A 16,728-nucleotide genomic window follows, 5' to 3' on the forward strand; every position below is an offset into this window, starting at 1 on the left:
GCTGCAGCGAGAATTCTCTGAATCAATCTGTTCCGAAGTATGGGCCATGAGACATGGTTACCTGGAGGCCTCCGGACACACTTGGACCGAGGGCCAAGGTTCCGGACCAAAAATCGACAAAGCCAAGGACAAAGAAGAGGAACACTTTGATGCCTCCTTGTGGAACAAGATCGAAGCCCCCAAGAAAGTCCAGAAAGTGACATCCAAGGAGGAGCGCAAGAAGAAGAAAGAGCGTATGGCCTGCCAGAAAGCTGGTTTGGGTTCGCATGAGGAGGGTGTGAAGTCGTTGCTCCCACCTCATGCTTCCAGTTTGATTGCTACGAGTCCATGCTGATACTGGTATCATTTTCTGGGACTTCTGATCGATCGGCACAGATGACCATCAAACATAGAAGGTGTTTCTTCCACAGAGCCGCTTTTTTAACCGATGCGACTATTTGCCTACCCATTAAAGCATGAAATACTTTTGTTTTATGAATCAATCAATAAGCCTCCACTCAATAAAATGTACTCTTAAGTTTACAATTGGACCCCAAAAGAAATACCGTCTTCAATTTCGTCTGACATACATCCTCCGAAAACACGTTCCAAACCCCTCTTCCCCCTCCCCCGAAAAACAGGAAGCCTCCTGCTGGAACAAGTCCATATGAACATAAATTTTGAGCAATGTAAACAGACGTGTTCTTTCTCTTCATCGACGTGTTCTCCCAATCGGTTGGTATAGACTGTACCTGGGAACATGGCACTTGAGAGGAATACTTATGATGGTTCCACTCCAGCCTAATAATCGTGCCATTCAGATAATTTGTAAAAACTCTTTCTCAAGGGTTTTGTTTGTTCAGAGCCGAAGATAGCAAAGCTATGAATTCTTTAGTCTTTATCTGTTTACAATGATCAATATATACAAACAATCATGGGGCGCTGATTAACAAGTGAACAATCTTCTCCGACAACAATGCACAAAACTACATAAAAGGAACTGAAGATCCAAATTAAGACAAAAGACCATTCAAACTAAACTGGGCTCTGGGTGAGACTTGTTCCGTTTTGAGCATCACTGGAAAGAAATCGAGCATGGTAGAAGAGAGAATGTAAGTGTTGACGCAGAATTTATATTTGTGTGAAAAATATTGACGCACAAGTCCCAAGTGAAGCCACCAAGAATATATCCAGCATCCCGTTCTTTTTTGGTTGGACGAAAAAGCTCAAAGAGCTATTCCGATTATATAAGATGCCAAAAGAACAGAATGATCAGTACCAATAAGTGGTAGGGGTAAGACAATGAAATATTCACCTTTGTAGTTATAGCAATTTCAAAGCATCCCGGCCAAGATGAAGTCTCATCGAAAGAGCAGCCTAAGTCACGAAAAAGCAACATTTAACAGATGTAACAGAAAAACGTTTAATAGTGGAAACAGTGGCATCTAAAAATCCTGGCATAGGCTTACCATCAAGGACTTTGGCGTACTGGACAGTATCGGGCCTCCCCTTCCTTTGAATATACCTGTGTGATGGAAAACAGTTTCTCGGTGCTCAGCGTGGATTCGAAAGATGATTTTGAATTGTGGAGGGTGCCTTACACCCTTTTGCCGCAGTTAGAGGTCTTCAGCCTGTTTTAAGTGTTCAATTTCTCAAAACATTAGTTTAAGTTTAACAATGGGTCCTGTTTATGTGACAATTGGAGTACTCACCCGTTAAGCCAGCCAGCAGTTTCCACCGTCGGATTATTTTGTTCAGCTCCACTCCAGAGACAGACGCCGATCTCTGTTGAAGTATCATAATGCCCACATATCTAGACATTCCAATAAAAAAAGAGCCTATGAGCTTGAACACAAACTTTGATTAAGGATGAAACTAGGAAACTGCATACGCCATCACCCCCATCGATCGAAAAGCTCTACAAGAAAGATATTCGAGTTCAGTGAACACCTTTCTAGAGTGAAGTAAATAACATTGGCGACATACCGGTTTCGGGTTATCATATCGGCGGTCTTTCTTCCCCTTCTTCCCCTTCTTCCCCTTCTTACCCTTACCTTTCTTGGGGTCTAGAACAAACTGAAGAGTTGCAATATGAAAGAAGATGTTAGATGATTCTTGAGATGGAGTTCATTCGCCAGAATTCAACAAAAAGAAAAATCGTGAACTCGCCTGTTTGACTGGGGCGTCGTGGGATTTGGTAGGAGCTGGACATCGAGTATTCGGTGATGCAGCAGCAGAAACACATTTATCTTTGTTCAAGAAGTAGTTGTGGCAAGTTGTGTGATTGGTAGCCATCACGGCAGAAACATATACAGCCGCAAGGAAGATGAGAGAAGTGGCAGATTTCATTTCGGAGGGATGTTGGATGCTGTTAGGGTGCTGCTTAAAGTGAGTGAAAAGGTTTTTGTTGTATATGGTACAAGTTGTTGAGATTTGGGATATTGGTATAACTTTCTCAACTTACCATCCTGTCTTATACTGATTAGTCAGAGCCTTCCGGGCATCTTGCTCTGCTAATAGGAAAGTCTAGACTGCTGGCACTAAGTGCTGCAACACCGTAGCTCGGCGAGAGTCATGGTCATTCTCAGTTGGCACGGGAATGGATGATTTGCAAAAATTTACTCGGGGCGCTAATTCACGCCCTTATGTTTTTGGGCGGTCATCGCTTTTCATCGACGAATTGAGATCATCCCACTGTCAAGGCTTTTGGGTGAAGATCCCCTGTTTCCGAAACGCAATGAAAGACTGACAGTGACACCCTACAGCTGTTTGAACTTAACGAAGTCCCTCCATGCCCGAGCCTACGCTGGATGGAATTATGCCTTTAGCACCCCAGCGGCAGCAGGAATTATGAGAGGTTTTTGAGGTTTGGTCGTGCTTTCGCAATGGCGACGAGAAGATGTTGACACCCGGTAGAGACATAACTGTATGCTCTTATCGGGTGCCCTGCTGTCGAGCCAACACTCCATCATTGGCATTGGAGCCTTCCTGCTCACCAACAACCGCGAACCGATCTATGACCCGCCACGATCAGAGCTTCAAGGACCACAGCTAATCGAAATTCTGCAGGACGACCGATCGCGCTCAACCAGAGGACCGCCGCCCATTTAACGCTGGAGCGCTCAACAATATGGGCTACACAACTTATGCTACTGCTTCGGCCAGCGCTCTAACATTCACAACGGTCTCTCTGTATCTTCTTTTCACGAACTCCGGCGAAACTTTCAATGTTGGCAGTGCGTTGCAAATTTTCGATCAACACCCCCATCGCAAATTGTTTATTTATCTAGAACCAAGGCTTATCACTTCCATCATGGTCTTTCGTAGCCTTCCTCGAACAAACTTCTCCCCATGTTTGGGCTTTACTTGGCATCGCCTTGAATATTGGTCTGAGCGTTATCGGAGCTGGATGGTGCGTGGTCTATCTTTCCCCATTTGGTTCCTGGAAATTATGCCCGTTTAGCGATCTTAGCCGCTATCTTTTTACAGGGGAATCTTTACAACGGGTGTCTCAATTCTGGGAGGGGGTGTTCGCACTCCCAGGATTCGGACGAAAAATTTGATCAGTATTATTTTCTGCGAGGTCGTCGGCATATATGGTGTGATCGGTGGTCAGTTTCCCTCAAATTCTATTGTATTCACATCACTCTTTTCACGTTAATCACATCCTTGCTCTTCCTTGTAAAATTTTGATACACAGCTATTGTCTTTTCTTCGAAAATCGGAGCGTTCGCCTCCGCTGAATCACTTTATACAAAAGAAAACTATTTTACTGGTTTCTCGCTATTCTGGGGAGGATTGATCATGGGTTTCTGTAATCTATTATGTGGAATCGGAGTTGGGATTTCGGGTTCAAATGCTGCTCTGGCCGATGCCTCAGATCCCAGTCTATTCGTCAAGATATTAGTCATCGAAGTCTTCAGCAGTATTCTTGGCTTGTTTGGGCTGATCAGTGAGTAATTCCCTACCAGGCTCATTCACTATCATTTTACAACACTTACCTTACTTACTAATTGACTTCTGGTTGATTCTCGATTCTGCAGTTGGCCTACTGGTTTCCGGAAAAGCCGGCGAACTTCAGTGACGCCTCCGTAGCTTACTACCCTCCAGTATCCACTCTAGCTTATTATTCTTACGATTTTGTCGTTTGCATTCTATTCTATCGAAACTTAATTCTTCCTTCGTTGGATTAAATGTTCAAATGCAAATTGTTTTAGTTCATTTTGTACAAGAAACTCAGATTGTTTTATCTACTTATCTCTGCAAATAAAATTCATCTCCTACTTTCTATGCTCTTATCGCAGAGGCGCTGCCTTACCCCAACGGCATCTTTCATGGCTCGACATCAATCTCACTACAACGGTCAAGAACAATGATATTCAATTTCTTAATTTTCATGTTTCTCTTCCTGAATATCTTGACGAACTCAACAAAGTACCTCCCCAAACTGCAGGATCGTCGTCTCGCAGGTCGGCCCCCCTCCAAATTGTGTTTTACCTATCCGCGCGAGGAGGGTGGTACTCTTGAGTTAGTCTCTCATCTATCCGGAAGTACTTGTGGGATCTTCTGCACCTTCTGATATAACCCAAGTCTCTCGCTTTGGAGGTTTGCCCAGCCCTTTCGGGTCAAGTTAAATACGTACTTGGCAGGAACTTCTACTCTCCAACCCATCCCGCAACGAACAATGCTCCCCAAGAACATTTTGGAATGTCCAATTTACTTCTTCATCGAACCGCGAGGGTGCATCGGTCAGGAAAGAGAAGATAGAGTAACAATCATCATGCCACCCAAAATTACAAGTGACAAGAAAACCAAGCAGACGGCACAGAAGATGAGCCGCTCAGATTTGAATGGGAAGAATAATTTCTTTCGTGTTCCAAGTTGAACAAATACAAGTACGCAAAAATTTGGATCTCCGCATAATTCTCCACATCGAGTTGTAAACTGAAAGGTCAGCTTCAACTTGCAAGGGAGGCAGACGATGGGCACGGGTCAACTTTCACTAAGTGACATTGCATTGTCAGGACTCAGACGGACTGGCGCGATGTATCACTTGCCAAGCCGAAATGGAAAGAGGGCGTATCCAGTGTCGTCTTGTCATCTCTACTGGTATGGTGGTTAGTGTATGTACATTACTCCGTTGCATACAAATCTTCACCCTTCTCTACCGACCTGGCACTTTGATGCTGTGCATTTTTGGGCGCTCAACCATCGGCGGTGCCGTTTGGATGGCACTGTCAGCAATCACAATCTGGTTCAGTGTTTATGATCCAATCAATTATTTATTTTATATGTACATCATAGATTTTTATCGCATGACGGTGGCAGCCAAACGGAGCCGCACACGTCGTTGCACACCTGGAGTCATGGGGTATTCTCATGAATCGATTCAGGAAACCCTATATTCCCGGAGATGCTATTTTGGCACTGGCACTGGTGTATAGTCGATCTTGCCTGTAAACTTTAAGTGCTTCATTCAGCTTCTGGCCGGGGTTAATGGGCCCAAAGGGACTTGAAGTGGGCTGATGGAAAGAAACGAAAATCAATCCATCTTCCAAAAGAAGAGGGATGAAGACCAATTCATTCGGTGGTGGCTTTCAGCACTGACTTCCGGTAGCCGTGTGATGAACTTGCCATCTTCTTCCAATACTTGCGTCGGATATACCTTTGACCAGAATCTTACCTTTGACCAGAGGTGTGTATTCTCAAGAATGCTACATAAGAGAAAGGGGGTTCGTGCGATATACATCTTTGTCCATATTTATACTGTTGAAAGTGACATACCAATTGATGACTTTCAGAAGAAGAAAGGGATTTTAGATTTGGGGCTGATGTCTCTGGGGCTTCCACATTCATTTGCTGTACGGCGATAGAACCAATTGGCGTCGACCACCCTTCTGTGCCGAGGCGAGCAGTGGTGGACGCAGCTCGGGTTGAACGCCAAACTTCGACGTTACAGAGGGCAGCCATGGGCCCAGTAGGAAAGAATCGGGCGGTGGAGTGTGACTTGCTAGAATCATTTGCTTTGTGCCCAGTGGCAGCCCCGGGTAGGTGTCGCCTATAAAGGCTAGAGCTCTGGTGTCAATCCGACCTCATCCACCCATCACCAATCAGTCACATATTTATCACCCAACTATTTACAATACTAGTTATCCACCGGTTTTCAAAACAGGACTACCCACAATCTTCAAGATGAACTTCAACGCTTCAGCTATCGTGGCCCTTGCTCTTTCCATGGGTGCTTTCCTTGGTGGGTCCGCATTGGGGTACTCTTCCCTCATCCCGTACTAACTTGAGCCCGCTTTTTACCAGCTATTGCGAGCCCCTTACCTCACTGGGCACCAGCAGAACACGAATGCAACGGTTTGCTCAACTGCAACAACGTGAAGGTACTCTCTGGGCAAGGCCAATTGGGCGTTGTCGCCCCGCTTACCGCTGGGGTTCTCCCGATGTTAGTGAGATTCGTTTAGCCTCAATTTGGCAGACTTGGCGTCCACTCACATATTGTCTCAACTCTCACTCTTTACAACAGCATCGGCGTCGGAGCTTAGTTCTTCAACTTATTTCGAGGCAGAAGTCGTAAACTTGTTTTCTTGTCTTGGGGATCATATATACATTTCTCTTAGCCTCTTGATATTATGCCAATGGACAACCGACACCACTGCAAATTGTGCTATTTGATAAATTAGTATAAATCAGCTGAACTACAAACCCAAGAGTGAGAGAAGCTTGAAGCTCGAGAGGTCAGAATGGCACTCTGCCAAAGCACCATGTACATGAAACGTTGTGAGGATCTCAGAAGGTCAAGGACATAGGGCTTCATGGGTAGCGCCTATTCCACACTTTGTCGTGACCCCATGTCCTACCCAAAAGCTACTCAACTCTATGGTATTCTGATTCATAACGCGCCAATTGGCTGGTCTTGTCATTTTTATTACGTGCCAAGTGGCTAGTCTTGTCATTTTTCTTACCTTACCAACTTCATTCAACAGACATCAAACCCTAGATGATCTCTTGAGAACTCGTGCTGTTTGAGCGTCTGGAAGGCGTCCCCTCGGGACCCCTCCATCGAGAGATGGATTAAATATGTTTGCCTCCTGCAGAACCGACCCTCACAAAATCCCAACCAGAGATTTCCCAGTTTCTGAAAAAAAAATTGCAGCATTCCCCCCCCCCCCCCCTGAAGGCTTCCATAGCGAGCCTGAAACTCCGGAGCCTTGGTCCATTTCCTCTCATCAAGACCCTCTATTTATACCTTTCAAAACCTCTCGCTCAACACCGCCGCTGCACACACATCATTGTTCTCACTTCTATTGTATTCCTCAGGCCATTGTTCCTGTTTATTGTTCTCTATTCATCCTTTCGCCTATCACCCCGATGTTCCATCTGATTCAAACCAATACTACTATAAACGCACCATCCATTTTCCCAATTCGTGTTTTTCCCGATCTCTCCCACTTTTATTCCCTGATCAAACAATCCATAATCAGCAAGAATACAGCTTCTTCCTTTACCAAATCTCGAAGCCGTCTCATGCATCACTCTCAACACTTATTGATGAGGTTCCACATCCCTCACCCGGAAATTTTGATTCTCTCACCAATATGAATCCAGCCGGTCATAGTAATTCTACCGTGCTCCCGACTATCTTCCTGTGCTTCACAACCGCAATTGGAAAGTCTTGCTCACAATTCCAGACAGTCATAGCAATTTGTCCGCTCCTCCGCCCGTAATTATTCATCAATCAAGACCGGGACTGGAAACTTTTATCTCCCTAGACCATCACAGCTCCAGCGGTCTACAAACCACTACATCAAATCATCAGAAGATCGATATCGCAAGAAAGAGACGCGCCCTGTTGGCTCTGACCGATTGGGCGGGTCTTCACACTCCCGCGGTTCCAGATGATTTTGGCCACACTCCGGCTCCTTACAGCGCCCGGCTCAGGAGAAAAGTCTGGCCAAGATCACTCCGCCCGAGCAAGAAATTGTGCCAAACCTTACCAATGAGCTTCAGAGTATCTCTCAAGAGCGTGGCTTGCATTGTGACTTGAATATTCATTCCAATCTACGCAACAATCATCCCTTTAGCTTATCACCCTTGAGTCATGACTCCATCGCTTCACTGACTCCAGCTAATCCTTGGGCCAAAAAGCCAGCCACAAAAGTTGTTCCGATTTCATCTTCCTGCAAGCATGTGGGGGGGTTAAATGTGCTAAAGGCTGACAACGAACATAAGTGCACCGCAAGGAGCAACATCACCGGTGTTGAATTGAAGTCCAGATCATTTACTTATAAAGATGAAAGCAGTCGAAAAGCGGCATCTAATCAGCCTCTCTTTGCGCCGTCAAGCTCAAACAAAACTGATTCAACTGTCGGCTTTTGTCCCAAGGTGCCACCTTGGATCTGCCGGATGTCTGAATCCTTAGGGTTCTGTCCACCCACCGGAATCAGTGAGTTTGAAAAGCAGAGAGCAATTGAAATTGAGTCCCAGCACTCTCTTCCCTCCAACGCCATCAAACACCATATAACACCAGATTTGGAGCTGCTGATCAAGCGGGAAATCTCACCTAGACCTGATAAGCGTATGCGCATCTTGCTTCTTCAATAACGCCAAATTACAACAAAAACAAAAAAGTAATGTGATTCTTCTTTTTTTCAAAAAAAAAAACGTACACATAGATTCTAAGCGGAACGCGTTGTATGAAGGTGTGGACATCGGCAAACACCTCTCAATTGGTCAACAAGGAAAATGAGAAAAATACGACGACGAGGATTCGAAAGACAGTCAAAAATGGCCAGAAAGACAAAAAGAAGGACATCAGAGAACATGCGATCAAGGAGGAGGATCTCAAAACTCAGTTACTCAACAGAAGAATAACCGCCTGGTTCGAGCGGGACAACAAACACCAGGCCAAGAGACTGGGGACACTAATTCAGATTGGGGATGGAGGAACTTGGTTCAAAAGTCTAAGAACAACCAATTTGATTTACTCTTCCACAACAGGAATGACAACGGAAGGATCTTTTAATCTCTCTCTGTTATGATGCTTATCTTTTGTCTTTTTGAAGCAAACTCAAGATTAGTTACCCTGAACTGTAATGATTCAAGAATAATGCTAGCATTACATCTTACCAAAAATGAAGGCTTGTTTTCAGTTTCATCTGACGTAAAAATGACACATTGAAGAGAGTTCCTGCCTGAAAAATATCTTTGTTAGTAGGAACAGATACCGAGGTTTTCATACATAATGGCCGCAACTCGCATTAGTTTTGTCAAGCATTCCATTGAAAGGGGGGATGCCGCTTGACAGATATCTCATCTCTCCTTGAAGCGTAGGCCCAGCGGTAGAGTATTCGACAAAATCGGGTGGCGGTCCGTCAGAGATATGGATCACGTGAGCTAGAACGATGATCGGTCAACAATTGAGCTTCGTAAACAGCTCCCCGTTGTAGGAAATCCACATGCTCCGCTTTGCTTTTACCCTGAGCTCATTTTTGCAATGAAAGACTAAATCATATTCTGGAGATTGATATTCTAGAAACTTTCCTTCACTATTACGTTGGGTTTGTTTTGGAACAGTCAAGATATATGTTTGGTTCGAAGGATTGTACTTTAGATTTTCCAATAATTCACAGCCTTGAACGTTCATCTTGATTCGGAGTTTTTTATTCTAGCTTTACAGGGAGAATTGAAGGGGATATTTTGGTGGGAGCCCCTAAATATAAAAATTTGCAGGTGTTTGATCCAGGACCTACAAAGGATCTTGTGCTTAACCAACCCCAGGGGGTCAGAGAGTTTAGGTGCCCACTTTGGCGCAAATCGGGTCAACATGACAGGTGTTTGGCAGGGGGGAGTAAGGCCATTTGTTCTGGAACTGCGAACTGACATTGATTATGAAAAATGACCCAGCACCATTCCTTCTGTTCGGACATGAAGAGGATATTGCCTCAATTAGAAAGTACCATGAAGCTCACCAGTTGAGAACCCCTGTTCCGCTCCCAGAGCATAGCCTTTGACATAGTCTATCTAAACTGTCCTGTGGGATCTCAAACGCATTGGTCTGGGTAACGGGGTTTTTCAACATGGTACATGTCATTATTATCAACCCACTGATCAATAAAAGGTATTGGCTTATTTAGTTCCTTAGATATATTAGTGCATTAGCACCAAGGAATTCTCAGCAATGGTGGGCAGGAGCCCGGGATCATACATAAAATAATGTTCACTGATGAATCTTGGAATTAGCATTCCACAAGATAATTGGAATACATCACGAGACCAGAGATCATACGTTGTTCTGAAAATTCCTCAGCTGTTTTATCCTGTGAGTTTACGAGCCATCATAGCTCTGTGAAATCATTTGATACGTTTTTGTTTGCTATGCCAGACCTTTTCTGTCTCTACAATTCTGATTCATGTTCCGCGGCGCAGCCGCGATTTCCCTAGTATGTTAAAAAGCGCATCCCAACCAACCTCGCCCCCCCCATGCCACGAAATAATCCTAGCTGGCCAGCTGGCTCACTGTTCATCGAGTGTTGCTTAGCAGCTTCAACTAGCGCATGGCGCTACCAAAGCTCGGCAACTGGTATCTAGGGCCTGTATATGCATATTATGAGCCGGAGGTCAAGTTCATCCCTTTCCTGCGGAGACGGTTCGTGCCATGTTGAACACCGGATTATTTTCAATGAACAACTGTGAGCTGGTGAAATCCTTCGAATATTATGCTTCATCCAATCTCTAGTAACACATACGGTGCTGGTTGCCTGACACACACAACTAACACTTGAAAAATGAAAGCCGTGTAGAAAACTTTACCGAATCATTTAGCCAACAATTTCCCTGGAGACAGTAACGTCGGCGCACTGTTTTCATTTTTTTTCCTTCAAAGTTTTTACACCCATTACTACGCTTCCCAACTCGATCAATATTTCCATTCAGGGCCGGTAGTACAGCACATTCTCCATAGGGACTGGACAGGATTCCACCAATATTTGAATATATATTTTGCGTGTTTTTCCATCTCGCTATATTCCAAACTTGGGGCCTTGAAGGTTAAGCAGCTCCAGTCAAGTCAATGAGATTGCTTGCAATCCCCCATAAACACTCAACTACCTGCGACCCCTGTTTTCCAGCGTCTGGATTCTGGAATCATCAACTGACCGTCAAATCATGGCCACTGGATATCAAAATAGCTATGGCAGTGACTGGACTCGCCAGCGCACCTTTGACAATGGGACAGATATCGACATGGCCACGGAACTTGGCACCACCTTATCTGCGTCAACTTCGGCACCCGCGCCAGCGCCTCAACGCTTATCATTTGCTCGCCATCCTTCTGTGATTGGTTCCTCACTCAGCCCAGCTCCATTGCTTGAAAAAATTGTTCGACCCGCCAACCAAAATATAGGCGATGGGATTGTATTCGGAACCATGGCTCATAACGACTCATTACAGAAGGATTCCTCTTCATACGATCAATCGCCCAGAGACATGCAAGCGGTATTGGACGGCTTGACATCGAAGCCGTTGGGGCTTACTGACTTCAAACGATTCCTGAACCAAATCCGCCGAGGTGCATACGCAGAAGAATGCAACAGTTGGATCAGCTACGCTCCAATTCTGGTAGATTTTCTATTGGATTTCAAGATGTTAGTTTTTCTTCGCACAATCTTTCTCAATCAAAGAGCATACACTCACAATCTTCTCTTGAATTTGGAAATATTTAGCTATGCGGACGGTTTTGCCCGCTTGTCCTTACGTGACCAATCGAAATGTCCTCACCCTTTTGAAATCATTTGCCATTTGAACTCTCAAAATCTTCAAGCTCCGACGGATTCTAGTGACATCGACTTCAGTAACGGGCAAGATGGCGATTTCTCAGAGTTTGAAAAAGCAGCCCGTGAACTATTGGAGAGCATGTCTGAGGACTTTGACGACAACCCAAGCCATGAGTATCCTGATACTCGCACCCCCACAGCGGAAGCCGGAATACCAAACCGGTCTGCGCAACGCAAAGTCAATTGGGCCCCCTCAGTACGTTCCAACAATCACCAGTATGACCCAGATTGGGATTCTACGGGATCTACTCTCTCCGCGACTTTGCACGAAGGCTCTATTCTAAGAGCAGCCCGGCACAACTCTAAAGCAACCTCACAATTCTCTTCGAGCGTTCTAATGGAAAGGCTGAAAGGTGTCGAGCCCGAACACCAACCCATGAGGGATTCCTTCAATAGTCTTGTAAGCAAATATCTGGGAAGCTCGACTTCATTCAAGCAACGGGATGGTTTGCTCTCAAGCTGCGAAGACATCAACTTTGAATCGATTCAGCGCGCAATCTTGGAAGCGAAATATACGAACCATCCAGCTGTGCTATCTGGAATCGTTGCAGATATTCTTGTTGGGCTAAATGTGCATGTCTTGCCCGCATTTGTTGCTTTTTCCATCACAAACCGAAACACCCCGAACAATACCAAAAGCAACACTCTCTGGGGCTCGTTCATGGTATTAATCGCCTTCATCTTTAATTTATTGATGATGATTGTTCCCTCTCCGCTAATGACTCCATGGAAAATGGACAAGCCAATACCGAAACTCTACCGACTTCTTTTATTCCCTCTACTTTGGATGGGTTTTGCTTTGATAATGAAAGATTTTATCAAGAATTACTGTCTCTTATGCTGGGAAAATAAATTTAAATCTCTCGAATCCGGCTTTCGATCGGATCATCAGGCAGTTCAGGTTGGCTTACATACTCAAGACAAGGTAACAAAGCTCGCAAAAGACGCTCAAAGTCAACCCGTAAATTCGTAAGTCCCATAGTAATCCGAGATTTCAAATCAGATAGGGATCGGATGTATCGAAGCTGATCAATTCTGGAACTGTGGACCTTTGTTCCCTTTTTTAAAGTAGGCTGGTCGGAAGACACGAAGCAAACAGATTACGGCACCAACTGACAACATGTCTAATCACATCATTGGTATTGGCTGTAATCATCCAAACGTGTTTTGTACTATTACCTCTCTTGTCATGACGTTGCCTTCCTGTCTCTGGTTCAATCCCCAAGTACCCTCTTGGGATTCGTGTCCTCAACCCGAAAACATCAACGTTTTGTTTCTCATTTTTCAAGCAGTATTTTATCAAAAAAAGAAAGCTTCAAGTTTTGTATTTCTATACTCATCCAAGTGTATGTATTTCTCTGCGTCATCGTGGTCTGTAGAAAAATATCTTATCCAATAAAAAAGTTGGCTGGCGTTGTCAAACCTGCTTCTGAGCTCTAGACCTATCATAGTTGAGCTACAATGGGAATAAGGTAAAAAGATCTGATTAACCTACTCACACAACAGGATTATACAAGTGAAAAGTAAGTAAAATGATTTCACATTTCTGCAGAAAGAAGGAATAAGCATTGTACTATAGATATTTGAATACTATATGGACAGCCGATGGGGTTTTGACAAACTTTCGGCAGATTTTCCAATTTTAAATCAGCTATTTTGACTAGAATCTGGTTCGAGATAGTTCGAGATCCATGAAAACTGTCTTCAAATGGTGAGACATTTGAGGGTATGTCCAAATTGAGGATTGGAGTTGGGGAAGAGGACATTGGCTACCATGTAGGGCTTGTGGATTATCCAATAAATTTGGTGGAATCTTTGCTGGCCATGGAGCTTGGAATCTTTGGTGCTTGCAAATTCCATGTCTCCACCTCTGAGGGCTCAGGGTACCGCTTTTCTCTCGAGGGCAACAACTGCGCATGCACATTGCAATTCTAACATCAATTAGGTGTGTATGTAAATATTTAGATGTCGGAGGATTCTTCTTCGACGGCGGCCAGATGGGCCAAGCGCTTCATGTCGGTGGTCCAAATAGAACGCGAATTGTTCACATTTTCCCTTCAACAAATGGGTACATACACCTCGAAGGGAAGGTTTGTGATAATGTAAGAGTAATCCCGTGTGGCCCATTACGGATACAGAGCGGCTCATGCTGATAAGTGTTGTGACATAGATGTCACAGGCATCTCCGTGACTCGCCGCAGCACGAACCATACTCCTCTTCCCGGGACAATCCCGGGCGTAGGAAGTTCTCTACGGAATCTACAGAGTTTGTGTCTCATCGTCTCAATAGGTTATGAGCCCTCTCGATCTATAATCAAGGACTCAGACTCGAAACTCGACCGATACAACTCACAAATCGACGCTTCGACTCGTCGGTTATACCTTTTCGACCGGTAGCTCAGGATAGAGCGTAATCGTCCGTCATCGGGAAGGTCAGTGTTACTTTGCCGTAACACTGTGAGGTACTTTGGTATAAGCAGACTCCGCCATTCCCAATCTCTGTCTCTGAACGGTGTTGATCGAACTTACCTGAATAAGCTAAGCGGACTAGCCATCCTGCTTATTACGGTGGTGTGGCCCACCTACCGGTGCAGAAAAGGGACGTCTTGTGACGCACCGTTCTACTCCCTCTTTTTCCTCCATCTCTTATAACGTGGGTACTTCTCAGTGTTGCGGTGAGTAGCTCTGTCCTTTTTCCACACTTCGATTATCCTTTCCTGTCTACTTCTCCTTTTTTTTGCCCTCTCCCTCCGGCTCCGGCGAAATGTCTCGACGAGGTTCAATCCATTCCGATGGCGAAGTTTTTCTACCAGATGGCGGGGAGAGAATGGCCAACCTTTTCGATTCAATTGCTGGGAGTTCGACGGGAAACCGTACAGGAGACGAAACGATCCGACCACCAGCATCGGGGACTCGCCAGCAAACCGGTCCTGCTGCGACTGGCTCGGGCTCTCATCATTCGAGAGGACCAGCTCCGCACCAAACACAACCTCCGACCGGGCCGATACCTCCAGCAAACAATCTCACGCGGGCCCAGCAAGATTTCCTCGCGGCGAAATTACAGCTCGAACAGGCGAAGCTAGTTAGTCAAACGGCTAAGCTGATCAATGACCGATGGAACGACGAAAAGCGCCTGGCTGCGAATGGGTCCAATCTGGCGAGGTGGTTGAACGAACTTAGCGAAATCGGTACCGCCCATATGTCGAATGGCGACTTCTTCTTCAAACCAATCGACAACATGACCTTTGAGAAGATCGCCAGAATAGTCGTCCTCGAGGGTGTCCATAGTTCCTTGGTACCCGATCTTCAACGTGTGAACTCCGCACTTGAAATGTTGTCTCTCCTGAAGAAGCGATTCTTGGTTGTTTCTCGTGCGGCACAGATGAATGTTTTCAACCGGTTCCTCAACTTCTCCGTGGACGACTGCGAGAGTACGGGTTTGACGTCGTCAATGAGGAATCTGTACACCGAATGGAACAACCTCAACGTCAGGATCCACTCGGATGCGTTCTTCGGTTTCGTTTTCCAACGGGCAGTCTTGAAATCCTCGGCACCTTTCAAGAAGGATTTTGAGCAGCGCATCAAAAACTCGATGCAGAATGATCAGTCCAAAAGTTTGCCGAAATTCGATTTTTTGGTGAACACCTACGATGTCTGCCGAAAACAACATGAAGACTCGACAGCCACCGAAGGAACCTTGGCAAATTCGTCGGCACCTTCGGTACTAATGGCGACGACTGATGGCGATGATTTCGACTTCGAAGCTTTCCTAGCTGATGTTCCGGAAGACAACTGGCCGGATGCGCTAGATTTTTATGCGGCAACGGCGCATCGATGTTGGCAATGCGGGGCGGCGGATCATTATCTACGAGAATGTCCGCAGCGGGTGAAGTCGAATCAAATCAACAAACGTCTTCGCGGTCCGGGTGTGTCGCCTTTCCCACAACCAGCAACCAGAACCCAGGCGACTTTCGTCGGTTCTCTGTACACCCAACCCGCCAGTCCCTCAGCTCGACCTTTGGCGCACTCCAGACCCCCCCCCATGTCCAACCTTCAAGTTCAAGCGAAACGACTAGCCGACTACTATCGACCCCGGTACGCTGCGAACACCAATCAACAGCAAGCGTCAATGACCTCGACTTCAAATGCAACGACTTCAGCTGGGGGGGGGGCGTCTGCGCAACTCATGGAAATTGGTGAGATTCCAGATGATCTCAATCAGCTGGATTTCAAGAATATGGCGCTTGGGGACAATGTTGTAAGTAATCCTACCATTTTCGATACTGGAGCATCTCACCACTTCACTGGGATGCGCCAGCTTCTTCATGATTTCAAACAACTCTCTAAGCCCTTGCCCCTGTCGGTAGCTACCGCCAGCAACCAATCCTTCATCACTGGTGTGGGAAGCCTCCATTTCCTTGAGCCATCCGGTCGATTGATCGTACTTCGTGGTGTACTCTACTGTGAGGATGCCAGATCTACACTGATCTCAATGGCTGCACTGCGGAAAGCTAATGCCTTTGTGTTCTATGACAATGACAAAGAGCAGTTTGATATTTTTTCGGCAAACTGCCAATTTGCTTTCAGCTGCGTATGGGAAGCAAAGCGCAACCGTTGGTATTTACCACACCACATGGTGAAGGATGATCGGCATTGCGAAGGGGCAGGGGATGATATCTCTATCTTCTTATCTTCCTCTTCTGTCTCTGTTTCCACTTTACCTCCTCTTCTCGACACTTTATCTTCTCCTGTTCCTCAATCCTCTTCCTTTTCTCCTGTTTCTTCTATTTCTTCTTTCTCTCAATCAAACATCTCCGACGTTTCCAATTTTCATGTCTCTTCAAATATCCCTGCTGTCAACGTCCGTTTTCCTACGTGCGGAAATAAATCTGCTCAATCTCTTATGAAG

General features: G+C 45.5%; 4 protein-coding genes across 4 annotated transcripts in view; 3 read left to right on the top strand and 1 right to left on the bottom strand.

The window, feature by feature from the left end:
- The window catches only part of PtA15_1A386 (uncharacterized protein), a gene marked incomplete at both ends in the record, with an annotated part of 29,344 nt that extends 27,362 nt beyond the window's left edge, over positions 1 to 1,982 (bottom strand). Inside the window, 7 exons of the mRNA XM_053165408.1 lie at positions 1,140 to 1,213; positions 1,295 to 1,356; positions 1,449 to 1,504; positions 1,581 to 1,610; positions 1,692 to 1,792; positions 1,879 to 1,897; positions 1,966 to 1,982. Of these exons, the coding sequence (XP_053016603.1) occupies positions 1,140 to 1,213; positions 1,295 to 1,356; positions 1,449 to 1,504; positions 1,581 to 1,610; positions 1,692 to 1,792; positions 1,879 to 1,897; positions 1,966 to 1,982 (359 nt within the window). The remainder of the gene's footprint in view (positions 1 to 1,139; positions 1,214 to 1,294; positions 1,357 to 1,448; positions 1,505 to 1,580; positions 1,611 to 1,691; positions 1,793 to 1,878; positions 1,898 to 1,965) is intronic.
- A 1,127-nt stretch (positions 1,983 to 3,109) lies between these two features.
- On the top strand, positions 3,110 to 4,063 carry PtA15_1A387 (uncharacterized protein; the record flags this gene model as incomplete). Its single annotated transcript, XM_053165409.1, has 5 exons — positions 3,110 to 3,215; positions 3,307 to 3,391; positions 3,469 to 3,590; positions 3,680 to 3,931; positions 4,023 to 4,063. 5 exons carry the CDS (start codon positions 3,110 to 3,112, stop codon positions 4,061 to 4,063), a joined length of 606 nt encoding a protein of 201 aa, XP_053016604.1.
- A 2,108-nt stretch (positions 4,064 to 6,171) lies between these two features.
- PtA15_1A388 (uncharacterized protein) lies at positions 6,172 to 6,530 on the top strand (the record flags this gene model as incomplete). The annotated part of the gene is made up of 3 exons (XM_053165410.1): positions 6,172 to 6,229; positions 6,292 to 6,430; positions 6,512 to 6,530. 3 exons carry the CDS (start codon positions 6,172 to 6,174, stop codon positions 6,528 to 6,530), a joined length of 216 nt encoding a protein of 71 aa, XP_053016605.1.
- A 4,621-nt stretch (positions 6,531 to 11,151) lies between these two features.
- On the top strand, positions 11,152 to 12,792 carry PtA15_1A389 (uncharacterized protein; the record flags this gene model as incomplete). The annotated part of the gene is made up of 2 exons (XM_053165411.1): positions 11,152 to 11,630; positions 11,709 to 12,792. The coding sequence occupies 2 exons, from the start codon at positions 11,152 to 11,154 to the stop codon at positions 12,790 to 12,792; spliced, it is 1,563 nt and encodes a 520-aa protein (XP_053016606.1).
- Positions 12,793 to 16,728: the final 3,936 nt, after the last annotated feature.

The sequence above is a fragment of the Puccinia triticina genome, chromosome 1A, assembly GCF_026914185.1.
Source record: "Puccinia triticina chromosome 1A, complete sequence".
Lineage (NCBI taxonomy): Eukaryota > Fungi > Basidiomycota > Pucciniomycetes > Pucciniales > Pucciniaceae > Puccinia > Puccinia triticina.